Source organism: Somniosus microcephalus, chromosome 10 (genome assembly GCF_052327205.1).
Source record: "Somniosus microcephalus isolate GS21.2 chromosome 10, FLI_Smic_1.0, whole genome shotgun sequence".
NCBI classification, from domain to species: Eukaryota; Metazoa; Chordata; class Chondrichthyes; order Squaliformes; family Somniosidae; genus Somniosus; species Somniosus microcephalus.
The window spans coordinates 81,571,142-81,594,956 of record NC_140996.1 but is presented as its reverse complement, the minus strand read 5'-3'; the positions used below and the strand labels follow the sequence as shown (position 1 = coordinate 81,594,956).

At 45.8% G+C, this 23,815-nt stretch overlaps 1 protein-coding gene across 1 annotated transcript in view; it reads left to right on the top strand.

Moving 5' to 3' along the window:
* The first annotated feature begins 2,354 nt into the window (after positions 1-2,354).
* LOC147111562 (uncharacterized) overlaps positions 2,355-23,815 on the top strand; it is a 107,974-nt gene continuing 86,513 nt past the window's right edge. The window contains exons 1-2 of the mRNA XM_085999914.1: positions 2,355-2,618; positions 2,736-2,829. Of these exons, the coding sequence (XP_085856040.1) occupies positions 2,370-2,618; positions 2,736-2,829 (343 nt within the window). The 5' untranslated portion in view covers positions 2,355-2,369. The remainder of the gene's footprint in view (positions 2,619-2,735; positions 2,830-23,815) is intronic.

The following is a 23,815-nucleotide window of genomic DNA, read 5'->3' as shown; positions in this document are numbered from 1 at the left end:
CCTCCCTGACAGCACTGTGGGCGAACCTTCACCACAAGGACTGCAGTGGTTCAAGAAGGCGGCTCACCACCACCTTCTCAAGGGCAATTAGGGATGGGCAATAAATGCTGGCCTTGCCAGCGATGCCCAGATCCCATAAGCGAATAAAAAAGTGCTGGTGGTCTCCTAGCATCACTTCTGTTGTTGCTGGGCTGCTTACCTTGGTTGGGAGGGGTGTAAGTTGCCAATGTGGAATTTTAAAATTTTCTATAAAATGCCTGTCCTTGTGGTAGACAAAGCTGCCCTTTAAGGTTTAAATCCTGCCATATCAGCACACTGAACACGACGTGCACCGACATTCCTAGCACAAATGACAGGAAATGCTTCTTATGATGAATTTTCCGTCATTTGCGTCTTATATGTATGGTCGCTATCACTGCCAGCAAAAAAAAATCACAAAGGTGGCAGTGGAACAGCATCCGCACGATTTTCTTTCCCCATTCTACAGTTTTGCTGGGGAACTGGTGTAGTCTCAGAGGAAAATGTGCTCTCATTTTTAACCTCCATCTGCAGTCAACCAGCCCAATTCATCTTCGATAAGAGCACAAATGTGTTTTTGACACTACTATAGGGAAGTGCTAAAACTGTGGGAGGGTGGGGGAGACATAATTTTCTACATATCAGGTAAAACCACACAGCATTCCAAACAACCTGAAGTGCAGGTAGAGGAACGGGAGTTCTGGTCAGACAGTACCAAAAGATCTCTGAAATTAGGGAGTGCTGAATAACCTGTTCCCTTCAAACTTAGAAAGATACAGCAATATATCAAGGCAAAGTAGTATAAGGATGGAAACTAGCCTAGAAACCTCCTGTGCAAGCAAAAGTAAAATCAAGCTTTTGCAAAATCCAGTGGCAATCCTTCTGACATCAAAATAGAGCTTGCTAACTACTACACCTCGCCCCTTTACACCTCAGAGGTATGGGCCTCAGCTAGACACAAACCATTACCTAGCTGACTTCTCAGAGCAGATATCTTAGGCATTGCATGCACCTATCTCGGCCAGTGCAATTAAAATGACCAATAAAGACCTGCAATCTGGTAAAGCCGCTGGACCTCACAGATTGCCCACAAATTTTAACAGCTGTACTTCTGTGAACCAAACCCTGTACTGACTTTTTAATCACTTAGACTGGATGTAAGAGCTCTTCCAGATTTCAAGTCATCCACTCGCACTCATACACAATAAAAGTCAAAAACTCCAATCTCTTAGACAGTACTTTAACACTGAGACCCTCATCTACCAAAAGCAAATCGACTCCACAAAAGAAAGTTTCTTGGGGGCCCCTGTTGAACATGGTACATCACGATAACAGCACATATACACCTGTTGTGGCACAATCACTGGATGCAGGAAACATTTTAAACCGGGTAGAGTGGAATTTCCTACTTCCTGTGCTGAAACAAATGGGCTTTACTGATAGATTCAGTGAAAGGATCAAAATCCTCTACTCCTATCCCTCACTCTCGATAAGCACTAACTATATCTCTGCCTCACTTCTCCACGGAGGACCCAGACAGGGATGCCCCTTACGTTAACCCTGATGACTGAATATGTTGCAACAGTTAAAAGAGTAAACCCACTATGTGCAGGCTGGAGTAGTGGAGTACAGAATATCACCCAACACGGATGGTAATTCTTGTCACTAACATACCTCTCCAATATTTTCCTCTCAGGCTCAAGGTCACCAAAATGAAGGGCATAGCTCTTTTCCAGGGCACACTGAAGTAAAGACAAGAAAGGCTATCACTTGGCATGGATAAAGGCCGGTGTAAAATGGTCAAGAAAAAAAAGGATTTGAGAGGTGCATGAGTGAGAAGGACCCAGGGCAGCAGAGAATCTATGTCCTTTTGGTGTTAATATACTACAAGCCAAATGTATGTTGAATGTTTAAATGTCTTAATCCAAATGTACACTCTCGGGAGCCGCAAGCCTACATTTCGTTGTACTGCACTTGTGCACTAACAATGACAATAAAAGTTGATTTGATTTGATTTGATTTACATTATTTTAAATATATATATGTATATTTAGGGATGTGGTGTCTGAAGGGGAGGAGTACTTCAAAGGAGGTGGAGTCTACTCATTAAAGTTAGCATTTGGAAGTAGGTTTCTCTACACAAAGAGACCTATCATACAAACACAATGTTTAGTTTTAGTTTCAGAGTGTGAAGTGTTATATACTCCAAGTATGCCATAGTTGAAAAAAAATTCTGAGAAAGTACAGCTCATGCAAACAACAGCTGACAGGAAATAGTATGCACAATTGACAATCTTGTTCTGGATGGGTTATTGTACCAGCGTGGCTGAAAAGTGGAATTTGGGACGAAGATGAGAATGTTACAACAAAGGGAGAGTTTCAATACACAACACAAATGTTTGATCTACTCAGCCTTCATCCTCGCTTTAACAGCTCTTGTGTCGGCTTATGTAGCAGCAGTTGCTCTGCACCATGTTCTTGTACTGAAAGCAGAAATCTCATCCATGAAACAGGAGTTGGGGACATACAAATTCCAACTGGATCACTTGGAAGCATTGACCAAAGGCCTGTCAACCAACTGGAGCAGTTCAGTAAATCAGGTACTCTCCTGGCAATTAAATCCAATAGAATTGCAGTTGCTCAGATCAAATTACTTTCCAGCAAGTGCAGAGTGCTGAACTTGCTTTTTTTTTAAATTCCATATTTTTTTTCATCAGGTTAGTGACTTTCTCAAGAAAAGCCTCCACAGTGAGGAGAAACCGAGAAAAGAAAAAACAAAATTTAGAGGAGGCAGGTCACTTCCTGAACAAGGTTTGTGCATGTCTGTGTGAGATACAGCTTTTGATTTCTCTAGATTATGTATAGTTTGCATTATGTATAGTTTGTGTCGTAACGCATTACTGCCTGAAAATTTAGGGGATTAAATAAGTTTCTAAATGTTGCTTGTTTGCATATGTCTTTTTAGGCTATATTTATAACCTGACCCAACTCCAGACCCCAGCAGTATGAGACCACTTGAGGTGGTTTCTAACTCCTTGGGTTTGACACCACATGAAGTACAATATACACTGCCAAATTTTAGTTTAAAATGTCCTCAAGGTTCCCCTGAGCACTTTTTAAATTTAACTGAAGTTAGTTAAATGTTTGGAGAGTGTGAATGCTCCTGCCAGTGCTCTCAAAACATTTAAATTGTAATTGCATGGTAGACAGCAGAGTATCACAGAATCACAGAAACCCCACAGTGCAGGTAGAGGCCATTTCGGCCCATCGAGCCTGCACCGACACATATCCCACCCGATCCCCGTAACCCCACGTATTTAATCCCCCTAACACTAAGGGTCAATTTATCATAGCCAATCAACCTAACCCACACATCTTTATACAGTCCTGATCAGGCAGTATAAGCCGGGTACTGCTTATCTGGAATTGATAGTGCTGCCACTGTTGCCAGATTTGGCACCTGTAGGAGAAATGCACCATTAAACTGAAAAATATATGTAACTAGTAATCTGAAAATTTATACACAGTTTTAAAATGTTGGAAATTTTCTCTGCAGTATAATAAAATGAATTGGTTTATAGGTCTGAAGGTTATTCTTAATTTATATTTTAAAAAAGCTAGTAGATGCTCAGCTTGTTTCACTAGTGAGAAAGATTTTATAACTCAAACTATACTCAACAGAGTGGAATATTCTGTTTAGTGAGAATTTTAAAAAATTTGTTGGAATTTTTTTTTACAAGCACATGAAGTTTAATGCTCCCTATTGTGGGAGTTAAAGGCTTTTTCCCCTCAGTGTGACTCAACAAAAACTTAAAAATCCCCTTGGGGAGTGAGGTAGTTTTGGCTTGAAATACAACTGTACTTACTTTGTGAGTCATGGAATTACTCTCTAGCTACTGTGATGTAGCAATCCAAAAAAACATTAACCATTTGTTTTATTTGCAAAAGTGTGGGAAGAATTCATAGTAGTAATCAAAACACAGAAAAACAAGTTCCTGTCACCATCATGATAAAAGTTTAATTATTCCGGAATGTAGTTACTTTAAAAAAAATGTAACCTTATTTTTCAAAACCCCTGTTGATAAGATTGTTTTCCATATCAGATTAGCTCATTTATTTACTCTGAAAGAAACAAGACAAATTTCTGTTTGGATGAAACATTATAATCTGCAATAAATGTTCCAAAAGGGTTTGGTTTAATAGAAAATGAAACTTTTTTTCTTTAATAAAGCTAAGGTGATATTAGCAATTACAAAGGTTTTGGAGCTATAAGGCTCTCACTGCCATCTAAAATATGGTTTATCTATGGTGCCTTACATGTAGCACTCCTATTTACACAGATCGTAGAACTCATGGTGTTTGCCTGTTTCAGATTCTTAACACGTCAATATACAACCTACTCTTGATATTTTAAGTTTTTTGCAAATAAAGAAATTGAATTATCAAATGATTTAAATTAAGCAATGTAAATAACACAGTAATTAAAAAATTGAATGAACAAATAATTTGAATTGAGCAACTTTGAATTAAGAATCTCTGATTCAGTCATTTTTAGATCCATAATTAATGCACATCTACTTTAATACAAGCCTGATACAATAACTATTCAATGACTGGCAAATAGACTTGCAGTTAGCTTGAAGCAATGTTGCAACATGTTTCATTCATTGGGCCAGATCTTGCTGTCACGGGGCATCTCGCGGTGTTTGGCGTTAGTTAGACTTTTTCCTGTGCCCTTCAACTCAATTTTTTTGCACCGCAACTTGCTGGAAGTGCAAGCTGTTAATGGCATGATGAAGGCAACAGGGCATCTGGGACCTGGGTGAACAGTGTATATCCTTAACCAATGAGATTGAAGGATTGAGAACGAAACAGAGCAATGACAGAGAAGGATGATGAATTAGAGTCAAATCAGGTACAGAAGAAAAATAAAGAGATAGAAAGATTGGATTAAGAGAAAGAGGAAAAAAAGAGACCGAAAGAAAAAGTAAACAAAAATGTAAATTTACATTAAAAAAATGTCTAGCAGCAATTTACTGCATGCAGGAATGAGATTGAACAGTTTAAATTGTTCCCTTTCTGGATGAGAGAGGTTGATTGGCATTGCATTAACAATTATCACGTTAAAAATTACTTACCCTGTTAAGTTCCAGCCCTAACTTTCTGCGACATATTTATAAAAGGTAAGAAAGAAAGATTTGCATTTATATAGCGCCTTTCACGACCATCAGACGTCCCAAAGCGCTTTACAGCCAATGACGTGTAGTCACTGTTGTTACGTAGAAAACGCGGCAGCCAATTTGCACACAGCAAGCTCCTACAAACAGCAATGTGATAATGACTAGATAATCTGTTTTAGTGATGTTGGTTGAGGGATAAATATTGGCTAGGACATCGGGGATAACTCCCCTGCTCTTCAAAATAGTGCCATGAGATCTTTTACATCCCACTGAGAGCAGACAGGGCCTCGGTTTAATGTCTCATCCGAAAGACGGCATCTCCGACATTGCAGCACTCCCTCAGTACTGCACTGGAGTGTCAGCCTGGATTTTTCTGCTCAAGTCTCTGGAGTGGGAATTGAACCCACAATCTTCTGACTCAGAGGCGAGGGTGCTAACAACTGAGCCACAGCTGACACAATGGGAAATTAATGTGCAAAACCAAGAAGTTCTTAAAATTAATAACGGGAAGGCTAAGGGCAAGATGTTGTTTGTGCAAAACAAATGGTGGAGCGGCGTAAATCAACCAGCAAGTTCTGGAGATTCGCAACTCGCAGCGTATCTCTTAATTCCCTGAATTTGCTGCCCAATCTGCGCATTACTAATGGTGTGAGACATTAATAAGCCTTTATTTTTCCAGCAAGATTTGGCCCATTGTTTCTAGCTGTCTCAATTCATATTGCAGTTTCACTGCAGGTAACCCAATTCGAAACCCTACATGTATAGTACTTTTCAAACTAATTTTATTTAAATATCAAGTAAAACCAAAGATGAAGAATAACTGCCAAGTTGCATTTTTAAGGTAACGGCCTGGATTATGCAGTTAGCGGTGAAGAAACGGTGCTTGCCGCTGACCTCGAAAAAAGCTGCCCACAAAGATTTAGCGGGCTCTAGAGCATAGATTTCCTCTATTCCGACATCACTTTGAATTTGGCGCCAGCAACAGGCAGGCTGATCAGCTAATCAGGTTAAAGAATTCTCACAGACAACAAAGCAGGAAGTAAAAAGCATGGAATATAATTCATATTTACAGAAAGCAAAATAAAGATTGCGACATATACATGGGATTAAGAGAGAAGCTGAAATACCATTAAAAAAACTTTTTTTTAAATTTTATTATTTAAAAATAATGCAATTTTTAAATGTTCTTCTGAGTGAATGAGACTCCACACTTGTAAAATTGTTTTTCAGGACCAGAGAGGTTGTTCAGCAGTAATTGTGACTTAGTACGCCATTAAAAACTCAATTACTCCTGATTGAACAAGGCTTAACATTTTCATTGGTTTTTACAGCAAGAAAAGTGCGTAAAAAGTTGAATCTCACGTCAAATCAGTGGTTCTGTATTGATTGCATCTGCGAAGACTGCAACAGCACACGCTGTGGAGGAGCAGGGTATCACAGCAACTTCTGGATTTCCGCGTTTAACTGCGCATGTGCGGACTCCAGAAGTTGCTGTCAGTTTTACACAGTAATTTCAGTGAGCGCTGACAGTTTCACCGTCCTTACAACCACAAGTTCTGGACCTACATTTTTAGGTATTTCACTTGTGCCCAACACCAATGGCCACTTTCAAATGCAAATCCTCACTCCCTGCAAACCGCAGTGTTCGAGGATAGATGTTCTTACCTATACGTTACTCATCAAAATAATCGGGTTCATAGCATTACAGGTAGACATTCAGGTTTATTAAGCATAAAATTGCCTCAGAGGGGGTGAACAAAGGTTCACTAGATTGATTCCTGGGATGAGAGGGCTTTCCTTTGAGGAGAGATTGAGTAGATTGGTCCTATATTCTCTGGAGTTCAGAAGAATGAGAGGTGATCTCATTGAAATGTATAAAATTCTTAGAGGGCTTGACAGGGTAGATGCTGAGAGGCTGTTTCCCCTGGCTGGGGAGTCCAGATCTAGGAGTCATAGTCTCAGGATAAAGGGTCAGCCATTTAGGACTGAGATGAGGAGAAATTTCTTCACAATTTAATCTATGGAATCCCCTACCCCAAAGGGCTGTGGATGCTCAATCGATGAGTATATTGATTTTTGGGCACTAATGGAATCAAGGGATATGGGGATAGGGCGGGAAAGTGGTTGATGTAGAAGTTCAGTTATGATCTTATTGAATGGCAGAGCCGGCTCAATGGGCTGTATGGCTTACTCCTGCTCCTATTTCTTATGTTCTTATATAATAACTATTATTGACAATAATTAAACATACACTTAACAGCAGCGCTTATGGCAAAACCTTGCGAGTTTACCGGCGAATCCACACATGTTAACAGCAAAGTTGTAGGCGGATCACGCCTCATCGAATTCTGAGCTGTCTCTCCCAGCAATTACCCTTATATTGTAGGTATTGTCGTATACCTATCCAATAACGGAGGTCGACTCGGAAGAACAACAAACAGGTTTTTAATGTTGGATTAGATGAAATACAGCAGACAACGTGGATAGATGCAGGAGAGCTGTGGAACAGGTCTTTCCCCAGCGGGGACGCCACAAGGACTGACTCGGCAGTCCCGTGGATTGCGTGATGACGTCATCGCATTTTCCCGCGCTTGGGCAGTCACATGAATGGCGCGATGACATCATCACATTCTCCCGGCACCCGACGCTGCAGCAGGCCGTTGCGGCCGAAGTCGCGGGAGCGGGAGGCTGATCTGAGCTGGCGATTGCCACGGGAGCGGGAGGCCGAGCTAGGCCGGCGATTGTCGCGGGAGCGGGAGGTTGAGCTGGGCCGGCTCGCGTTTAGGTGAGCCACGTGATGCGCGATGTGACGTCATCGCATTAGCCTGCGTTTGGGTGAGTCACGTGATGCGCAACGTGACGTCATTGCGTTAGGTCGCGTTCTTAAAGGGGCAACGCCCCGTACATGCAAACTGTATATAAACATAGTTAAAGTTAAATGGAATTATGTATAATAAGTAAGGGACACTCGCCCCCCCAGAATTCGCTTTAATGAACGACAAAAGGTGAGGTAGTCTGACGAGCCTGTCCGAACGACTCCTGCAGTCTCGAGACGGAGACTGTTGGATGGCTGGTGGTCAGGCGGACGATCGTAACTGGTGTGCTGTAACGACGATGGGTGATCGGTGGTCTCGGCGGTCGTGCTGTCTGGACTTGGCGGGCAAGGTCGAAAGGTGCTGGTCGTGAGCGGATCCTTGCGTGAGTCGTGGCGAATAATATGTATCCAGCCGTGCGAAGGACCGTGGCATCATGGCGAATAAAACGTATTCAGCCATGCGAAGGACCGTGGAGACGCGTGACCTCTGCAGCCCGTGGTTCGAAGTGGGCGCCGGGGCGAAACAGCAGGCCGCGTCATAGTGACGGGCAGGTTGGGCAAACGTGGACCATGGCTCTGTTGATGTTGGAAAAAGTCCCCAGTCTGATGAAATCTGCAGGAACGCCGAACGGGCGATCCAGGAGGACTTGGCGGGCGAGATCGGTGAACTCGCCGACAGGTGAGCGAACTCTTCGGCAGCCTGGAATGCACGGAACAGTGCGTGCCGTAGTGCTATGACGGAAACACAAAAGAGAGTGAACCATTGCTGCGTTGATCAGTGATCGGTGAAGACAGCAACTTTCACGTGGCCGATCGCAGCCGCGGGATGCCTGTTGGACCCGTCGTCGATGTTTGCAGCGTCAGCAGACGCTCGCTTTTGTTGAGGGGAACACTGTAGAGAGGGCGGCAACGCTTCTAGTTATCGTTTTAGGGGGAAAACTGCCGGGAGGGCGGCAACGCTTCTCTTTCGCGCTGAAAAGCACGGTAGAAAACACAACCAGCAGGCTGACGGGCTGGTGCGTCGTCGGCGGGGAATGAGTCTTCGTGTTTCACGAGGGATGGGTCCTCGTGGTTCACGAGGGATGGGTCCTCGTTGTTCACGAGGGATGGGTCCTCGTGGTTCGTGAGGAGCGAGCCCTCGTGATTCGCGAGGAGTGCGCCCTCGTGATTCGCGAGGAGTGCGTCCTCATGGTTTGCGGGGGTGAGTCCTCGTGGTATCTCCGCGGGGGCGCGCTCCGACCTTGTGGGCCCGAACGTGCTGTACCCGCGCTGTAAGGGGTTTATACTTGCTGTTCCTTGAAGGGTGTCGAGGAGGCGGACGACCTGAGCGGTGGTAGAGGAGTCGAGTACGGAGACCTCGTTGGTCTGCGCCGCATCGATGTTCTTGGCGAACGGGGCTTCTACCAGTACTAAGCACGAGGGCGATTGTTGCTCCCAGTGTTGCGGTAGCTGAGCGAAACGGCTTCAGCTTCCATGCGTGCTTCTTTTGTGAAAATCGTTCACAAAACTCGGGGTCCGGCAGCGCTGCTTTCATGAAAAACGTGCATGAAAAACGGGGTCACCAATTGATGAGCTCCCGTCCTCACGTCGTCTGGTCACCAATGTAGGAATTGGTGGTCGTCGGTTGTTGTTCGCCGGTTGTTGTTCGTCGGATGTTGTTCGCCGTGCTCTTCTTCTGTGAAAGCGTTCACACGAATTCGGCTGTGCACGTCGGTCATCTTCTGTGAAGACAAGGTTCAGGCTGTGCGCTTATTCCGTGAAAAACGTTCACGGAGGCGGGGTCACCAATGTAGGTATTGTCGTATACCTATCCAATAACGGATGTCGACTCGGAAGAACAACAAACAGGTTTTTAATGTTGGATTAGATGAAATACAGCAGACAACGTGGATAGATGCAGGAGAGCTGTGGAACAGGTCTTTCCCCAGCGGGGACGCCACGAGGACTGACTCGGCAGTCCCGTGGATTGCGTGATGACGTCATCACGTTTTCCCGCGCTTGGGCAATCACGTGAATGGCGCAATGACGTCATCGTGTTCTCTCGACACCCGGCGCTGCAGCGCGCCGTTGCGGCCGAAGTCGCGGGAGCGGGAGGCCGATCTGAGCCAGCGATTGCCGCGGGAGCGGGAGGCTGAGCTAGGCCGGCGATTGTCACGGGAGCGGGAGGCCGAGCTGGGCCGGCTCGCATTTAGGTGAGTCACGTGATGCGTGACATGACGTCATTGCGTTAGCCCGTGTTTGGGTGAGTCACGTGATGCGCGACGTGACGTCATTGCATTAGGCTGTGTTCTTAAAGGGGCAACGCCCTGTACATGCAAACTGTATATAAACATAGTTAAAGTTAAATGGAATTATGTATAATAAGTAAGGGACACTCGGTGGTACCACTACAATATCAGGTTTTTTTCCCAATCCTGTTATGTTTCAGCATTACCTAATCTTCCTTTCATGTCCCCATCAATGATTTCAGTTTTACACATCCTGATTGACCTGTCAATCAAATCCTTAGGTTGAAGTCAGTTACAGAAATTCATGAACTATCAAAGGCCATCTAACACTCCTATGTGGGTGTTATTTTTCCATCACCCTAAGCCTTATGCCTTTTGACAGATGTCATCTTCCAAGGTGGCCTTCGCATACAGCCATTTATGTCTCATCAATACAACCACCATCAACTTTACAGACACCTAACCATCATAAAATTTTCACCCCTCTCCTACGTCCCTGTGAAGTTAAAAGGCAAATAATCTACAAAATGCCATTCCGTCTACACACCCACACAGGTCTTCACACTCACAGGGTCTTGTTACAGGATCTGTCCATATTAAAGGAATAATTTAACTGCAATTGAAATCAGTTCCAATTGAAAAGTTACTGGACAGAGTTAACATAAAGAAATTAAAGATTAAAAAAATCAACAGCAGTCCCTTTTGATTAGCCCTTCATTAAGAGCAGTGTGACTTTATACGCACAATGCCTACTAATGTGGGATTGCCCAGGATCCAGCAGAAACTCTTGTGTTTTTTTTTGTTTCAGTAATATACTTTATTCATAAAAGTTTGTTCAAATACATTACAATACAGTCCACATCTGGTACAATACAAATTAACTGCGGTACATGACAGTCAATTTACAGAGACGTGTTACAATACATTTTCATTACGCATTTTATAAGTCACACAGCCTGAGGGGTCAAGATACATTCCAATACTTGTCAAAATATATTCCACTACAGAAACTCTTGTTCTTGTAATTGGCTCACTGAATTGACACAAGCCCTCACGGGTACTGCTAGGTCGGAATTGTAATTTGTAGTCAGGTAGGGAGCGGGGGTCGGGTGGGGAGGCTGGAAAGCAGTCAGGAAACTTAGGAGAACGGGTTTCCCGCAGGCCCTGCCGAATTTAATTAGCATTTCAAAGCACTGACTCTCGCCCGCCTGGCTGGCTGGCTGTCGGGCAGGTAGGCCTGCAGCACCAGGCCACAGAGAGGAGGGAAGGAAGGCTGGAGTGGGGGCTGCTCGGAGGCCGAAGGAGGATCGGGGCCAGAGGAGGATCGAGACTGGAGGGGGCGGTCGGAGGAAGATCGGAGGCCCAGGGGAGGGGAGGGGTCTGGAGGGGGGATTGGAGGCTGAGGATCAAATGCCAGCGAGGGGATCAGAGGCCTTGTGGGTGGGGGGATTGGAGGTCGAGGGAGATTAGAAGGGTTGGGGGCAGGTCAGAGGCCTTGGGGGACAGATCAGAGGCGGGGGGTTGGGGGGAGTGTTGGCGAGGCAGGGACGCTGGATCCAGCAGGTAACTGGAAAGGCACTTATCTTAGATCCAGCAGTCCTTGTCTCCATTTAGCTGGCGGGTTCCCCGAGGCCTGGGAAACCCAACCAGCCACAGTTAAATTTGAAATGATGGATCACCATGAGGCACAGAGTCACATTATAATATTTAAATAGACGACCCACCTCCTTGGAGCGGGTTGGCTGCTGACACCTATTAAATATATAATAAATTATATGTTAAAGTAGTACGTATTACATTTTTTAGCAGCAATTGTGGAAATTCAAAATGCAGTAATAGTTGTACTGCTTGAAATGCAGGGAGAAAACTTGATTGCAGACAAATGACTGAAACCAATGCTTACAGAACTGATTCTTGAGTACAGCACCACCGATCGAATAGCCCACAAGGCTGCTGCTTGTAAGTGCCAAGAAGACTTCCTTCCCTTTTTTTCCCCAATTTTGAAGGAAGTGCTCCCAAAGAGCATACATGCCTATCTAGAAAACTAGCAAATGCTGACCATCAGCTTTAAAACAGTTGACAACTCAAGAGCAACCCTGCTTATAAGCCTGAAACATGTGAAAACAAGTAACTACTTAAGCTGTACGTATTTCCTTCATTTGTATTGGAAAAAAAAATACATGAAAGCTCAGAGGGAGAAATCCAAGACACAAAATTGATGGTGCATTTCTACCCTGGTTCAAAGAAATTGGCTGGGATCAACAAGTCTAGCTGGTCCTGTGATGCCACCCAGGGAACAAATACTTCTCAGAACATTTGGGCCTAGAAATTCAGTGGGCCTTGCGCCCACTTAGCGACTAAAGAGGTCTTTTGCGCCGGCGGGGTGGTAGCGCGGAAATTGAGTGCAGTGGTATTGGCGGCGGTAGCCGTTAGCGCTGCGCCAGGACCGATGACGTCATCGGTGTGCGCGGTGGCCCGTAACGCCCCGAAACCGCGCCGATCCCCATATTTATTTGCACCCGCCTCCTCCGAAGCGGGCGCAAACAGCGAACAGAAAACGGGGCCGTCCTGCTGCCATAGTGGGGCGCTTTAAAGCTGAAGGTGCGGCCGGCCGCTTTTTCGGCAGCCGCCTGCCCGCATCTCCTTCCCCGGCCTCCTCCACCCCCCCCCCGCGGCATTGCCGGCTGGTTTCCGTGGAGCCCGGCACTTCTCTGTTGTGCCGGGCTCTTTTGCCGGCACTCGCGATCGGGGCTCCGGCCGTTGCAGGCACCTCCCCCTTAAGAGAAGGAGGAGGCCTGCAGTACCGCAGCCTGCCGCACCGGATCGGGTGGCGCTGCGGCAACTAGCGCGCCGATATTCAGTTGCAGCGCCCCAAACGGAGGCGGGCACACCCTGGTATAGCGCCCGCTTCCGAATTGGGGCGCAGAAGACGAATATACGGCGTGCGCTAATGCCTCCCCGCCCAGCGCTAACTTTTGGGCGCGAGCGAGCTGCCCGCGCCCAAGTGAATTTCTAGGCCCAATCTTTATACTATCGTATTTGCATTATGATTTCTTGAGAATCATGCATGCTGGAAGCAAAAGTGTATTGCAATTGGAAAGCTTAAATTCTGAATACAGCTAACTTTAGGAACAGTGAATTTTTCAAATAGTTTTGTTGTGGTGCGTACACGTGACAATATAGGTTACATTCCACGCAGGATTTACGTGACCGTATGTGGCAATAAAGGCAGTGGATTACGCAGCATTGCACCTGTGCTTTGTGCCTCTCAGTGGTCAACCCCTCTCGGATGGGGAACAGGACAAACAAGAGCTGCGAGCATAAGCCAAAAGATAATAGAATCTCTATGAGGCAGAGGGCATTACAGGCCCAAATGTTTCTCATGGGTCTAACAAAGAGCAATGTATACAGAGATTGATGGTCTCTAGTGTAGATTGGGGGAAGGGATCATGTGTCTAATGTCACTGCTCTTCTCACTACAGTTTCCTCCACTGTAAATGCAATTTTGTGTTCTGCAAAACAAGGGTCCCTCTTTTTTTGGCACCATATTTTTCAAACAGCACGAAAGCTTTAGCGCCCACCTGCTGTGTTACAGAGGTGAAGTACCCCATTTCCTTCTTATGATCCTAAACCTTATGATCTGTGCATTGATGTGTGTCTCAACTAACCACAGGAAGTAAGATATTATTTGTCAGAAACTGCAGCCTTCCTGCTTAGGTAGTAAGGAAAGACATTTACTGCCTAACTAAAGAACTTTAGCACCAAGAATCTGAATTTTACAGCACAGAAAGAGACCATTCAGCCTATTGTGCATGTGGCAGGCTTCTGAAAAGCTGTCTGCTTAGTATCACCCCCTGCCCTTTCTCATATCCTTTAGTTTAAAAAAATATATTTATCCATTTTTTTTTTAAAGCTATTATGGATTCGGCTTTCATTGCTGTTTCTCGTAGGATATTCCTTATTCGGCTCACAAAGGGAACTCAAGTCTGAGAAATATTCTTTTCAACAATGTAATTGCGCCAATGTAAATTTTAAGAAATTGGAGGTCCCACAATGCCAGTAAAGAAGGGGAATTCTATTATTCTTACTGTTGGCTTTCTTGCAAGAACGGGGAGATTCCAGTCTGGTTTGGATCGAAGGCAGCTAAAGAAGTTTCTCTGAAAGTAGAAGTTCAGAATGTCATATAATTTAGGCAGTGCACCCAGGAAATTGGCTGAGTGCCATAGACCACAAAGATGTGTACTGTTATGTGGCTAAACACCCACATCATCAAAAATACTTGGTTCCGTGTAAAGGCAAAGAATTGTCATCAACAGATTTTTTTTCCCATTGGCTTCAAGTCTGCCCCTCATCATCACAATTCGCCTGTCCCAGTTGCAATTTCCTTAAGATGATAGCACTATTTAAAAATAGATTGTATTGTCATAGTTGCATTCCAAGAAGCTGCAAGACTACTGCCCAGTGAATTCTCAATGTTTTTAGATATCTGAATTTGTACATATCTAGGAATTATCTTTGATAGCTTGACTCAAACGGTAATGACAACTTGACTCAGTCATTACTAATCTCACTTCTGAGTGTGAAGCTGGCAGGTTCAAGTTCCACTCTGAGACCCAAACACATAATCTATGAAGAGGTATCAGTACAGTATTAAGAGTGTTCTGCATTGTTAAAAATGCAAACCTTCGAATTAGACGTCAAACTGAGACTCTGTTCCAATGGTTTTGGTAGATTCCAAGAAGCTTCTTGAAGAAGCACAGGGAATCTCCTGGGTGTCCTGGGCAACATGTATCCCTTAACTACAGCTACAAAAGCAGATTACCTTGCTGTGTGTGTAATGGTTGCCACTTTTGCCTATATAACAATAGTGACTACACTTCAAAGTAATTCATTATTATTTGAAGCACTTTGGGACATTTCTGAGAGATATGACAAAGTGCAATATATATATGCAAGTTCTTTTCTCCTTTCTGTTTACATACACTTTTGTAACCATCTAATAGTTGCCATTCCTGACTCAGGCCAGATAATTTCAGTAGAAAAAAACCCATCACTCAAGGATCATCCTGGAGAGCAAAGATAACCCCGAGCTTCTTTTCTCCATTACCAACTGTCTCCTTAAATCCTAACCCCCTGTACACTCCACCCTCAACTCCAACAAGTGCAAGGAGCTCATGGACTTCTTTGTCACTAAAGTTGAGACCACCCATTCAGCTGCCTCTGCTGCTTCCCCCTTCCTACCAAGCCAAACCTCCCCATAGCCTCCCCCTGTACTAGCCCTGAACTTGCATAGTTTCTCTCTCATCTCATCTCATCTCGTGCTCTCTCCAAACTCATTGCGTGCATGAGACCCACCTCCTGCTCCCTGGACTTCCTTCCTACTAAACTGCTAACCATCTAACTTCTCTTCCTGGCCCTCAAACTAGCTGACATTGTAAATGGTTTCCTCTTTTCAGGTACTATCCCCCTCCCTTTTCATAAGCCACCATTATCACTGCCCTCTTCAAAAAATCCCTCCACGACCCCTGTATCATTGCAAACTGTCACCCTACCTCCAATCTTCCTTTCCTCTCCAAAGCCCTTCAACATGCCGACACCTCCCAAATCCGTGCCTATTCTGCAACTCCATGTCTGACACACTTCAATTAGGTTTCCACCCCTGTCACAGTACCAAAATGGAAGTCACAAATGACATCCTCTGTGACTGTGGTGCATTTTCCCTTCCCGACTTCCTCAATCTCTTTGTAGCCTTTGACATGGTTAACCACGTCATCCTCTTCCAATGCTTCACCTTTGTTGTGCTGCCCTTGCTTTGTTCCACTCTTGCCTATCAAATCAAAAGAAAGCATCTTTTCCCACCCCTGCACCATTACCTCCAAAGTTGTCCAAGGATCTACATTTGGCCCTCTTCTCTTCCTCATCTACATGCTTCCCCTTGGCGACATCATCTGCAGACATGGGGTCAGCTTCCACATGTATGTTAAGATCTACCTCTCAACCACCTGTCTAGACCCTTCCATTGCCTCTGTGCCATCAGATTGCTTGTCTGACATCCAGTCTTGGATGAGGAACAATTTCCTCTGGATAAAAATTGGTAAAAACTGAAGTCATTCTCTTTGCCCCCGCCGCAAACTTTGTACCCTTGCCACCAATTCCATCCCTAAACCCAGCCACTGTCTCAGACCAAACTAGACTGTTTGCAAACTCATTGTCCTGTTCGACCCTGAGCTGAGCTTCCAACTCTTTAATTCACTCTGTCACAAAGACCACCTACTCTTGCCTCCATAACACCGCCCGCCTTCCATCCAACCTCAGCCCATCTGCCGCTGAAACACTCAGCCATGACTCTGTCACCGCCAGACTCTATTATTCCAATATTATCCTGGCTGACTTCCCACCCTGTAGACTCTGTAAACTTCAGCTCATCCAAAACTCTGCTGCCTGTATCTTATCCCACACCACCTCTCGTTCAACGATCAGCCCTGTCCTCGCTGACCTACATTGACTCCCGGCCGCCAACACCTGAAATTTAAAATTCTCATTCTTCGGTTTAAATTCCTTCATGGCCTAGCCCCTCCTTATCTCTGTAACCTCTTCCAATGATAGAGCCACCACCACCCCCCCCCCCCCCCCGCCCCCCACAACTCTCTGTTCCTCTGACTCCAGCCTTTTGAGCATCCTTCTCTCCCTTCGCCCCACCATGGGCAACCATATCTTCAGCTGCCTAGGGCCCATGCTCTGGAATTCCCCCCAAAACCTCTTTGCCTTTTTACCTCCCTCTCCTTCTTTAAGACCTTCCTTACAACCCATCTCTTTGATCAAGCTTTTTGTCACCTCTCCCAATATCATCTTCTTGGCTCAGCATCCACTTTTGTTTTACACCTCTGTGAAGCACCATGGGGCATTTTTCTATCTCAAAGGTGCTAAATAAAGTTATTGGCCGTGAAATTCAGCCCCTTAGCGCCAGCTATTAGAGTCGGTTTTGGTGAAAACATGGCGGCTGCCTCGCTTCCGCCAACTTCCGGTGGGTCCCGCAACGGACGCTATTTTGGGCAGGTCGGCAGTGCTGCCGTTGCTTGCGCTCGCTGCAGAAATAGTAATGAGGCAGATCGTGATGGCAATCAGTGTGCAACACTGATTTGATGCATGAATTTCCATTTCCGATGTTGCCGTTCCATTCAACCCCCTCTCCAAATCACAAACAGCTGAACATGTGTTCAGCAGCAGGAAGAACCCCCCACCAGTGCTCCTGAAATGCTCCTGCAAAGGCTACCACACACTTAAGGTGCAGTTGGTGTGCGACCACGTCCAGCACATGATGATGGCAAATGCCCGGTATCCTGACAGCAGTCATGAGGTCCTCAACCTGTGCCAGTCCGGCATGCTAGCAATCTTCCAGACACCATGTCAAACCCGAGGGTGGATGCTCGGAGACAAGGGCTATCGCCTCTATACCTGGCTGATGACTCCCCTCCGCAACCCCACCACTCGAAGCAAGCACTCATGTAATGAGAACCACGCTGCCATGAGGAACCTCATCGAGCAGACCATCATGGTGCTGAAGCAATGGTTCTGCTGCCTTGACCGCTCGGGAGAAGCCCTCCAGTACATGCCGGAGTGGGTGTCCCATTTCATGGTGGTCTGCTGCATCCTCCACAACTTGACCATCATGAGGGCACAGCCCTTGCCAACATGGGTTCCGAGACCACATCAGGGGGAGGATTAAGAGGAGGAGGAGGAGGAAGGAAGGAGGCAGGCAGCAGATCCCCGTTCTGGACGGGCTGTCCGTGAGCGCTTCATCAGACTCTGGTTCCAATGAATGAAACCCCAGATCTCCGTTGCTCACCACTTCCGCACCTTACCATCCCTCTGTCATGGAATAGTGTCCTCCTGGGCACAAAACAAACATTCCAAACATAATTTATAAATTTATCAACTCCAATTCAACGAAATGTCAACTAATCACTCTCATGTATTCTCTTAGTGTCTGTCTTTTGCGTTCCTTTTCCTACTCTAGTGTTCCAACGCAATGCTACCCCAGTGGCTGCAGCATGGCTGGTGGAAGGCTGCTGACTCTCAGTGGGGGAGACTGCAGATGGCCTTGCACGACGACCTCGACCAGCTGTGAACCTAGATTGCACCACCTCTGCATGGGCGGCAGCAGTCTGGGCTGGCTGGCTGGCTGACAGGCACCAGCAAGGGCATAGGCGGAATAGCACTGGTGAGAGTAGGAATGCTGTCATCCTGAGAGAGGACAATAATCAAGGAAAAAATTAACGGGCACTTGGAGAGGTTTAAGCTAATTAAGGAGCGCCAACATTGATTTTTAAAAGGCAGATCATGTTTGACTAATCTAATTGAATTTTTTGATGAAGTAACAGGGAGGATTGATGAAGGGAATGCAATTGGATGTTGCCTACATGCATTTTTGGAAGGCGTTTGACAAAGTACCACATAGAAGGCTGGTTAACAAAATTGAGACTCATGGAATAGGTGGGTCAGTGGCAGCTTGGATAAGGAATTGGCTTAAGGACAGAAAACAGCGAGTTGTGGTAAATGGCTGTTTTTCAGACTGGAGGATGGTAGACAATGGTGTTCCCCAAGGGTCAGTGCTGGGACCATTGTTTTTTTTGATATATAAATGACCTGGATATTGGAATACAGAGTAGAATTTCTAAATTTGCCGATGACACTAAACTTGGAGGTGTGGCAAACAGTGAGGAGGATACCAATCGACTGCAACAGGACATAGAAAGGCTAGCAGAATGGGCAGACAAGTGGCAGATGGAATTTAATACAGGGAAGTGTGAGGTGATGCATATTGGCAGAAGGAACAGGGAGAGGCAATATACACTTAATGGTACAGTTTAAAGAGTGTGCAGGGACAGAGGGACATGGGAATTAATGTGAATAGGTCCCTGAAGGTGGCAGGACATACTGAGAGAGTGGTTAGCAAAGTATATGGGATCTTGGGCTTCATACATAGCGGTATTGTGTACAAAAGTAGAGAAGCTATGCTGAACCTTTATAAAGTGCTGATTAGGCCACAACTGGAGTATTGCATCCAGTTCTGGTCACCACACTTTAGGAAGGATGTGAAGGCACTTGAGAGGGTGCAGAGGAGATTTACCAGAATGGTTCCGGGATGGGGGATCTTAGTTACAAGGACAGGTTGGAGAAGCTGGATTTATTTTCATTAGAGCAAAGGAGGCTGAGGGGTGATTTGATAGAGGTGTACAAGATTATGACGGGTTTGGGTAGGCTAGAGGGGAATGGCTGTTCCCACTAGTTGATGGTACAAGGACTAGGGGACACAGATTTAAGGTTTTGGGCAAGAGATACAGGGCGGATGTGAGGAAAAACTTTTTAACGCAGCGAGTGGTGAGGACCTGGAACTCGCTGCCGACGGAAGTGGACACACTCAATGTTTTCAAGGGGAGGCTGGACAGGCACTTGAGGGAAATAAACTTGCAGGGCTACGGGGATAGAGTGGGGGAATGGGACTGACTGGATTGCTCTACAGAGAGCCAGCATGGACTCGATGGGCTGAATGGCCTCCTTCTGTGCAGTTATGATTCTATGACTCTCTGGGCTCGATTTTGCCAGGCATGAGGAGATGGGATTGGAGGTGTGTGAGGCGGTTAAATCACAAAAAATGACGTGCGGACCCGATCCTGCCTCCATCCCACCTCCGAGCAATTTTCCCAGAATCGGGGTTTCAGACCCCGTTTCCATCCTGTCTCCAAGAGGCGGGATAGGCCCTTAAGGCCCTTAACAATCACTTAATTGCCTCTATAATCCAGTTTTGAGAGGCCTTTCTGATTTTTAGACATTTCCCCCATCCTTCACACCTCCTCTGGAACACGCTAGGTAATCCTGGTAGCCTCACAATTGGATTGCTTACTAACAGCTGCAGCTCCACCATTAAAAAGGAGTTTTCAGCAATCTTCATTTGCAGCTGGCAGAACTTTGTTGTCTCAGGTCTGGGGGAACTTTTAGCAGGCCTACTCATTGTTGTGGAAGTTTGGAGCCCGACACCCATCTCCAGTGTGACCTCCTTGGAAACCCCTCTCCCCACCTTGACTAAGCGCTTCTTCAACTGAGGCATATACCAGAAGCATGGCGACCATTTAATTCCTTTCCTCCTGGACATCAGTGCAATTTTCTTAGCTGGTGCCTGGGAGTGTCAGATCGAGTGACGGTGCCTCTTCTTCTCCTTCACTCACCTCCTCCATAACTTTGGGGACAGGCTGGGCTGATGGGACTTCTTGGGTATCTGAAAGGAGAAAGGCACAAGGATCGGGTTGTGGTGAGGGGAGTGGGGGAGGGAAGCAAGATATCCATGTATACACCATCAGCAACTTGTAAGTGAGAAGAGATTGTGAGATGAGGGGGTAGTGGGATGTGAGAAGAAGGATTAGGTATGAGCATACTGCCATCATCAGCAGTGCTTTCAGCTTCGCCACTCACCACGTACTCAGTGACGGCCCCTTCAATTATCTCCAGCACTGTTTCCTCCAGCTCCGGACTTTCCCTCTCCTTGTTTGCTGCTGGTCCTGGCGGTTATGAGCCACCTTTGCCTGCAGGAGAAAGAGAAGTGTGTCAGTGAGTGTGGTGCAATGTGTTTGGGTGATATTCCTGCCATGGTTGAATAGCTGACAGTGTGTGCAAGGTGTGAGATGTGAGTGTGAGTCTTGCAGCAGTGGTAAGTGTGTGAGGGTGAGGTGAAGCTATGATTGTGAAGTATGAGTGGTGATTGCTAGAGATTGTTGGTAGGTGAGTGATAGTGGTATGGTTCATTGAGCCGTGTGTGAGGCTTGTGGTACAGTTGGTGGGATATGGCATTTGAAGATGCATTCACTGACCTTAACCACTCGTGTGAGGTCATTAAACGCTCATGGCACTGACAGCTTCAGCTATTTCCTCCCACATCCTTCTGGCATTCTGCCTGGAAGGCCTCCTGCCCCACTGCAGGTAGAGGAACTAACGTCGTCTGTGAACCCCAGGAGCAAGGCCTCCAGTGCCGCAGCCAAAAATCTCCACACCCTCTCTCTTGCCTGTTGGGCCATGACTTCATCCAGATTGACAAAGCGGATCTTTTGCAACAAAGCACCTCCCCTTTATGTAGTGCAGAGAGCCTAGGCCGATTTTTATTGGTCAGTAAACTGCACCCAATATTGGCCCCCTCTTCAGCGCTAAGCCAAGCAGCAGTACGTTTAGCACTGCAATCAGCACTCCAATCATTATAATGAGCAGGCAGTATGAATTTTGCATGCTGCCTGCACCACTTTGAATGGGCGCAGGCACATCATTCTTCACGCTGCCCGCACACATTTGAGAGCCTAACCGAATCCCCCCCGCCCCCTTTGTGTCACAATGTCAAAAAAAACTTAAGAGTCTTCCTAATTGTATTTTTTTCTTGTTGGGCTGGTAGTAACTCTATGTTATGAGGAGGATGGCTTAATCTGAATAATAAAGATCTTCCCGAGGTGGGTCATGTTATTTTTGTATGTAGGGCTTATAAGCAATTCGTCCTACTTCATTTTAAGCTTCACACACCTTAAGGAATGTTATCTTACGAGGCAGAGTTAGGATGACTGAGCCTTTTATTCCATTTGTTCCGAGTGTTGTTTTGTGAGTATACATTTGTCCTTCGATACTGTTTCTTCCATCACTGGCATCAGTATTGCACTCTTGTTATTCTCTAGGAAAGGTATTGTGCACACTTACTGAACTAACTGTTACTTCTAGTAATAGTCACAATGTTTAGAGGTTCCTCTGCATCTTCCTTAAATTGAGTGTTAGTGTAATTGCAGTATTAGAGTGTTTTCTGTTAAAACATCACAACACCACTTTAATACTTTGATGAAGTTAATGTACATCTTGTAACAGAAGCCTTTCAGTTACCAAAACTCACAAGCTATATTCAGTTTTTTCACACCAGGTGAAATTTTGAAGGAGTTGAAAGTTGTGTCATCCTCTCCAGTCAGCTATAGTGAGAACAGTTCCAGCTCTGTAAGATTACCCTTGAAGGCAGTGTGGTTCCACACAGCTTGTACATGCTGGGATGTGAACCTTTCAGAATTGGGTTCCCAAGCTAAATCTTTGATCAAAATCACAAACATTCCACATTAGGAACTGATCTATCCAACAGATGAAAAGGCATCTTTGGACTTCACTGTTTAAGCCGTTTTGCTCAACCATTTCAAGGGCAGGTATGTTCATAATGTAGCAGTCTCTTACAGCCTCTTGTGTTCAGGCCTGAACTTGATATATGGAAAGCCAGTTTGATACCATATAGTATCATATTGGTCCAGAAGTCTTCTAAATATTGTGCAAGCATCATAGAATCATACATAGAATCATAGAAATTTACGGCACAGAAGGAGGCCATTTCAATTTCAATTTCAATTTCAATTTTATTTGTCACATAACCAAATACAACAAGTGAAATCCAGTCAGTGAAATGCTTTTTTCTTAACGAGCCGAGCGCACCAAGCAGCAAAGGACACTTAGCTGCCTGGTACGCACGGAGCCCGCAAGGACGGCAGCCATCTTCATTGTGTCTGCGCCAGCCGAAATAGAATCACCTTGGCCACATTTGAAAACTAGTAGTAGTACTATTTACAGGATTTACTGCAGCAACTCCCCAAGGCTTCTTTGGCAGTACCTTCCAAATCCGTAACCTCCACCACTTAGCAGGACACGGGAAGCAAGTGCATAGGAACAACATCACCTCCAAGCCACACACCATCCTGACTTGGACATATCCTTCACTGTCGCTTGGTCAAAGTCCTGGAACTTCTTACAGCCTGTGGGAGTGAGGTTGTGGAGTTTGCAAGGCATTGTGGGCAATTAAAAGGGCTATGAATTAAGGGGGCAAGGCATTCAGAACTAATAAAAATTACAAAGCACTAATGCAAATGGCTCAGCAAGCCAGGAGGCACCCAGGATCTCGCACACAGCACTCCAGCTTTGTCAACACTGCAAGAGTGGCCCTCTACCCACAGGGGCCAGAAAACCCTCCCGAAAGAACGTTGTGGGACTACATCACCGAGGCCGTCACTGCCAGCCGTGTCGCCCCCACCACCTGGCTCCAGTGCCCAAAAAAGCTTCATGACCTCAGACCACTGGTCAAGGACACTGAATGCCTCTTGAAAAGCCGCCTCCTACCAACTGAATCAAACTGAATCACTAGCCTCACACACTGCTCAATGCACAATTCCACCCACCCCCACCCCTGAAAAACCTGACCTACCAACAATCTGTACCAATCATGAGGCACACCTCCCATTCCTAGTCTCAAATCACCCCCTTGAAGGTGCAGGCCATTCTTGGCCGGGGCATGACTGAGCCCTTGGCCAGCGGCGTTGCTGAAAGGATACAAGACCCTGGTATCCTCATACATTATCCTCCTTCTGGAATGCACCTCTTGTTTTCCCGCCCTCCCCTCACCACAACTCCATCCTTGTGCCTTCCTCATTTCACACACGCAAGAAATGCAGCTTGCCCAGCCAGTGGTTGACTAAGAGGGTGAGGAGAGTGAAGAAGAAGAAGATGACGACTGATTTGAC